The 7,500-nt window shown below is 35.3% G+C and overlaps 1 protein-coding gene across 1 annotated transcript; it reads left to right on the top strand.

Moving 5' to 3' along the window:
- Nucleotides 1–2,373: 2,373 nt before the first annotated feature.
- On the top strand, nt 2,374–3,262 carry HELRODRAFT_138579 (hypothetical protein; the record flags this gene model as incomplete). Its single annotated transcript, XM_009025346.1, has 2 exons — nt 2,374–2,505; nt 3,209–3,262. Coding segments are annotated over 2 exons (186 nt in total), but the record flags the coding sequence as incomplete, so codon positions are not given.
- Nucleotides 3,263–7,500: the final 4,238 nt, after the last annotated feature.

Raw genomic sequence — 7,500 nt, 5'->3', positions numbered from 1 at the left:
AATTTTTACTAATTTTTATAAGCCCATTCTAGGTGTTAAGAGATTTTGTGATGTCCAATCAATTGTCATCGTCATCGTCATCATCTTCGTCATCATCTTCGTCATCATCTTCGTCATTATCTTTTCCTACAAACCACGTGACAGAAAATTTCATCTCAACGTCATCATCGCCATCATCGTCGTCATCATCATCATTCCTAGCGTTCAGTACATCCTCATCAGCATCGTTATCAGTAACTTCACAGGTTTCAATATCATCATCATCATCAACAAAAACAACTTCAGCATCTTTACTACATTTTTCTCCATCACAATCATCATCGTCGTTATCATCTACATCATCAATATCATTGTCATCATCATCAATATCATCAGTATCAGCATCATTAGCAACAACAGCAGCCACAACACAAAAGCACTCAGTTTATTGCAGCTACAACTCAATGGCTGTTACATACAATGATGGTGACGAACTTATAGACAATCATTGTCATCATAATAACATCATCAACAACAACAACAATAATAATAACAACATTAACAACACTCATAATGCTATTGATGAGGACGATAATGATGAAGATGAAGAAGAAGATGATGATAGTGTGTACGTCCAGTTACAACAGCAACATCAACACCATCAACAACAACAACATCATCATCAACAACAACAACATCATCAACAACAACATCATCAACAACAACAACATCAACAACATCATCAACAACAACAACATCAACAACATCTCACAGTGGTTTCACAACAATTTGACAACATCCGCCAGAACGTAAACAACAAAAACAACAACATTAATAATAACTTAATCCTTTATAATAACAACTGCAATAACATAAACAACAACAACAACGTAAACAAAATTGGCCACCTATCACGTGATTATCAAAATCCTTCTAGAACTTTCTACCCAACGTATGGCTCGTGTATGGCAGCATCACATTTGCCGAACGTAGCCAGAGGATTGAGTTAGTTGTCGTTGATTTGTCCATGGACGTATCAACGTCACCGTTAAAATGTCTATGTAATTTTATCTATGTTTCGGTGTCTATGTTGTTATATTTGTGTTGTAGACTTGTCTATGGTATTATATATCTTTGGGGGGTTTTTTGACGTAGCTTTTATGATGATAAACTGTATCACACTTGCATATTTTTTTTTCTATTTATACCAACGTTAAATAATACCCGTGAGTTTGCGGAAACATAATAATTTATAATTTTATAATTTTGTATAATTATAATTTATATAATTTTTGTTCTCAAATTCTTTTTTTGGTCACACGGGTGGGCCTACCACTATCACTTTTTTCTTTTTGAACATTCACCCATAGTAACAAGAAACTCAATTGGACTGATTCCATGACATTTCTGCAGTCTGAGCTAATCCACCTATATTTTATTTTTTTGTTGCTATTATTGTTGCTATTATCATTACTATTATTATTATTATTATTATTGTTGTTGTTTTTATCGGAATATTGCTATGGTATTACAACATTTATAATTTTAAACTATGTAGTTACTAGTCAAAATGTTGTTTTCACAGCAAAGAAAATAAAATGCGTTTATTTCAATATATATTTTAAATTTAATTTTGAAAATACATTATATAAAATTATATATATATATATATATATATATATATATACAAATATATATATATATAAGTACAAGGTACATTTGTATGTGGTTTGCACGCGGTTTGCATGTATAAACTTTGTACGTGAAAGGTAGTATTGGTTTGTATGAAGTTTGTATATAGTCTTGCTTATGGTTGTATAAAGATTGTATATATTTTGCAAACAAAATTATTTATGGTAGTATAAAAACACGGGAGTTTTATTTACTGATTTGTTTTTGTTTATGTATATCGCGTGACTTGTTAATTTATTTTCATTATTAAAATATTTATAAAATTTTAAACCTTTTTAAAATATTTGATTGAAGATGATGTCATCGAGATGATGGTGATAAAGTCGAACGTTTAAAAAAACAATTTTTTCAAATTTCAAAACAGATATACCTGCAACAATATCGTTCTCCTCTCTTTCATCATCATCATCAGCAGCAGCATCCTCTTCTTCCTCCTCCTCATCTTCCTCCTCCTCATCATCATCGTCGTCCGCATCATACGATCCACTGAACTTACATACATTCCTCGGACAACACTCACACCAACCACCACCATTCCAGCACAACCATCATCACCACCAACATCTACAACATCAAAATCAACTCGACAACATCAGCAACATCATCGGCAATAAATTGACGTCAGCCACACATCAGCATCAACAGCAGCAGCAGCAGCAACCGGAAAACGAACACATGGTTGGCTTAGTTGGCAAGAAGAAGATGCGCAAACCACGAACGATATATTCAAGTCTGCAGCTGCAGCAACTGAACAGAAGGTTTCAGAGGACCCAGTATCTTGCTCTCCCTGAACGAGCTGAGTTGGCCGCCTCTCTCGGTTTAACCCAAACACAGGTCGGTTGATTGGTTGGCTGGTTGGTTGGTTGATTGGTCGATTGATTGATTGATTAGTTGATTGGTCGATTGATTGATTTATTAGTTGATTGGTTGGCTGATTGGATGATTGATTGATTGGCTGGTTGGTTGGTTGGCAGGTTGATTGATTGATTGATTAGCTGGTTAGTTGATTGATTGGTTGACTGGTTTGTTGTTTGATTGATTGATTGGCTGGTTGGTTGATTGATTTATCGAATGGCTGATTAAATGTTCAACCGATTGTTTGACTGATTAAGCAATTCATGATTGATTGATCTATTACACAACCAGTCGCTTAGTACAGATAATGTTTTGTGTTTAAGCTCTGCATCATACTCATGATAGTTACAGAGATGATTGTTTCAAACAGACAGTATTCGAATCAGATCGTTGCGCTATAATAACTCGAGACACGGAACTTTTACCGACGGAGCTAACGCGCCTACCAAAATTTTGAAAGAGGCCAAATCATTTGCAACCATTATTCCGTGCGTTTCAGTATTCCGAGTAGCATAACTTTCACATTTTGTTCTGAATTATCGCCAAACAGAGGAGCATTTGTATGGAGAGCTGAATTAAAATTGAGTCATTTTCCTTCTATTGACACGAATGATGAAATGGTGACATAGAATGATGATGACGATAAGATGATGACGACGATGATAATAACGAATGCTAACAGGTAAAAATCTGGTTTCAAAACCGACGGAGCAAAGTGAAGAAGTTGATAAAGCAGCAGTGCACAGGTAGCAGCAGCAATGGCAACAACAGCGGTGTGGTTGATAAAGTGGAAAAGCAAGACAACAACAACAACAACAGCAGCAGCTCCACAACTAATGAAGATTCGCCCAGCAGAGATCACATGACTGCGGATGATAATTCGCTACCTGACAACAATCATCCCTACCAGCAGCAGCAGCAACAGCAGCTTCTATTGAAACAACAGCCAAATTCTCCAGGAGTAGATGAAAAAATTTCATTTCAACAACCCTCACAACAACAGCAACAACTTCAGCAACAACTCAACCACAACAACGTCAAATATCTTTATGAAAGTTCCAACTCCTATCTCCCTACCCTGTATCACATCACACCCCTCAAAAACAACAACGACTACAACAACAACAGCTTAAGCAGTTCATTCAACAATCTTCTCAAACAACAGTCCGTATCTTCATCCTCATCAACAACAACAAAAACACAACCAATAACAAAATCTCACTCAACTACTATCGCTACAGCAACTTCCAGTTCTGCAACTGCAACTGTGTCCACAAGAATGACCACAAAATCCTCAAGCCACGTCAACGGCAACTCATGCAAACAACAACAACAGCAGCAGCAACAGCAACAACAACACAGCAACAACAACTACCAGCACCCAAACCACCACCAACTCTTCTACCATCCCTACCAAAACAGCAAAAACTCCAGCGACCACAAAATCTTGTCGTCCTCCTCACCATCGTCACCTCCACCCCATTCCTCTCTCGCCAGCTGGACGCATTCATTTTTTGTTCCCACCGATCCAAACCACAACAATGAATTTTTCGGTGGCACCACAAACAGCAGCCACAGCATTGCGACAGACATATACAACAACATTCACTACAACAACCACAACAGCCACAACAGCCACAACAGCCACAACAGCAGCAGCAGTAGAAACAACGAGTTTCAAGTTAATTACAATAATTACATATTCAACGGCTACCCATCACCACCGGATCATTACTATCACCAATTCAACGGCGGTGGTGGAAGTAGTAGTAGTAGTAGCAGTGGCGGTCAGAATATAAATGGTGGTAACGGTGGTGGTGTTTCTTGCGGCAAATATCCCGTCAGCTGGCATGCTTGTAATCAGCTGTACAATCACGCAACTTTGTCGGCTTGAAATGTTTTGTTCACGTTTGTTGTTGTTGATGCTGCTGTATATAAGCGTATCGTTGTCCTCATTATGTATATATCTGTTGTTGTTGTTTTTGTTGTTGCTGTCGTAAGCATAGAAAAATGTTAAGTGTACGTAAGATTATTGTGCGTACCTGAGGAATTTGTATGGGCACAAAGATGTTGTTGTATGTTCATCACAGTACACACAAATGCCGTGTTGTTGTTGGAGGTTGTTGTACTTGGGGTTGCTGCCATTTAAGTTGGAGATGGTCAGAATAGTGAATTTGGCCGGACAACCAAGTAGTTGATCTACTATTCAGACGAAGCCAAAAGCCGAATTATCATGGATTAAAAAAAATTTTAGGATGAAAAATAAGCTATCGAAACAAGAACAGTTGGCAATCCATGCCCATCCAACAATTCTTTATCGATATAATATTCAATCTTCTGAAATTTTAATGTTTTAAGATCTATGACGACTATAATAACCAGCAATTGCTGTTCTGCAATCCTAAAAAGTGCTGGTTTAAACGGAGATTGCAATTGCAGTATTCGGCTGGTCGGCCTTTAAAAATGACCGAGACCGAATACATTTTGTTGTTTTTGTTGCTTCTGGTGGTGGTGTGGGTTATTGCTGCCAACTACTGTTGCAGTTTGGTTTATATTTTTATCACTCAATTTTTGTCATTTAAATAAACGAATAATGAATGGATAGACAAATCAATAAATGGATAAATGAATAAATAAGTGAATGAATGAACGAAATATTAAATGATGAATTAAAAGTTAAATGAATGATCAAAATGAAGATTTGAGCAAACATACAAACAAACGTATGAATGAACGTATGTGAACGCAAATGTGGCGACATGTGTATATTGTATGTATTATATGTGAATTAACATACATTTGAATCTATACATATTATTTATATATATTTATTTATTTATTTATTATTTATTCAAATTAATTTATACAAATTTTGAGGCGTTTTAGTAGATTAAAAAAACTTCTTAATATAAGCAGAAATTTGTTTTGACAAAAAATATTAATTTTATTTTAATTTAAAAAAATATTTAATATTTATGTAGTATGTTTGAACGCAATTTTATTGCATTTTATCATTTTGTTAACAATTTTAGCGTTATATTGTTAAAATTAATTAAAACAATTAAAGTTATTTTAATATTAATTGGGTAATTATTTCTTTTCAATGAATAATAATATTATTAATTTTTCATGTATTTATTATTTGAGTGTGACGATCGTGTTTGTGTAGTATTTCTTTAACAATTACGTCATAATGTTTTTATTTTCTATAATTATTTTTTAAGTTTACGAAAAAATTTTGAAAAAAAAATCTTTTTCCGCCGTTAATTGTAAATTTTGAAGTATTTTTGATGAATAAATAAATGATATAGGTGTGTATGTATGTGTGTGTGGCGCGCCTGTATGTATATTTGTGTACATTATTATATTTATGTGGTGTGTGTGCGTGTAGTGTGAATTTGATTGTCCGTATGTAAGTGTGTGTGTGAGCTTGTTTGTGTTTGTGTGTGTATGTGTGTGTACGTGTTCGTGTGTACCTATGTGTGTGTGTGTGTGTGTGTGTGTATGTATGTGTGTGTATGTGTGTGTGTATGTATGTGTGAGTGTGTATGTGTTTGTGTGTGTGTGTGTGTGTGTGTAGCAGAGTTTTCAATAGACCAACTTGCAGCGATTCTTTGATGTAGCGATGCTATTATGCTCTAGAGTAGGTGCAATAACAACAACAACAATAATAATAACAATAACGATAATAATAATAATAATAAAAATAAAAAAAATAATACTATTAATATTAATAATACAAAAAATAATGCCAGTAGTCTTGACTATATTTAAAGTCGTAGAATAACGACTAAAATGAATTTTGATAAATACATGCGCTTCTAAAAGTTACAGAAAAAGCAATCATAAAATGGTATTAGTACTCATAAAGAATAATAGAAAGACACACAACAACATACATACATACAAAAAACAAACACACAGACACACATACAAACACACACAAACAAACACACGCATATGACATCCATGTGTACACAGAGAAATTTGACGTCAAAAAAACATCATCTGCCTCTTCATCATCACTTTTCTTGTATTACTCGATTACAATACCAGTCTTCAACGTATTCTGTAACATCTATTTATCAACATCATCATCACCACCACCATTATCATCATCATCATCACCACCACCATTATCATCATCATCATTATCGTCTTCATCACCATTATTATCAGTATCGTCATCATCATCATCGTCGTCGTCGTCATCATCTTACTTTTCTTTGAAAGTTTAAACGCAGCACCTTATTATAATTGGTTTCTTTTTCGCCATCCTTGCATTTCAATTGTTGCTTGTTAGTCATTGTAAAGCATCAGCGTATATGTTTATGCGTGTTTGTGTTTGTGTGTGCGTGTTTATGTGTGCGTGTGTTTATGTGTGTGCGTGTGAGCGCGTGTGAATAGATGTACTTGGACTGTGTAAATGCCGTGCAAGCACATATGCAAGTGCTCGCACGTATCAACCACGCATAGAACACAAACACTTGCATTTAAAAAAACATACAAACTCGCACAAACATACACACACACACACATACACACATACATACAACACGCAAAAAACTGAACTATCAAACATTTTCAGTATCTATCAAGTTTCGTACATCTAAAATATAAAATTATACGCCCAGCAAAAACACAAAAGCAACGCAAGAATACGCGTAAATAAATCGCATATAAAAAACAGAATACAACACACGCACGCACGGACACGCACACGTACACACGCACACACACAGAGGCACACTGACATTTTCTACACCGACAGCAATTTCCCTATAATTTTCTGCAATTTTCTTGTATTGCATTTTCAGAGAGAAGAAAATCTTAAAAAGTTTCTGTCCTCTCTCTCTCCCTCTCTCTTTCTCTCTCTGTGTGTCTCGGTGTGTTTGTTTATGTGTGTGTTTGTGAGTGTGTTTGTTTATGTGTGTGTGGGAGGGGGGGGGGGGGGGGGTCTGTTTCTTTTTGGGG

This window comes from Helobdella robusta (genome assembly GCF_000326865.2).
Source record: "Helobdella robusta unplaced genomic scaffold HELROscaffold_41, whole genome shotgun sequence".
Taxonomy (NCBI): domain Eukaryota; kingdom Metazoa; phylum Annelida; class Clitellata; order Rhynchobdellida; family Glossiphoniidae; genus Helobdella; species Helobdella robusta.
Note: the sequence above shows the minus strand (reverse complement) of the source record. Positions and strands in the feature narration are given on the sequence as shown.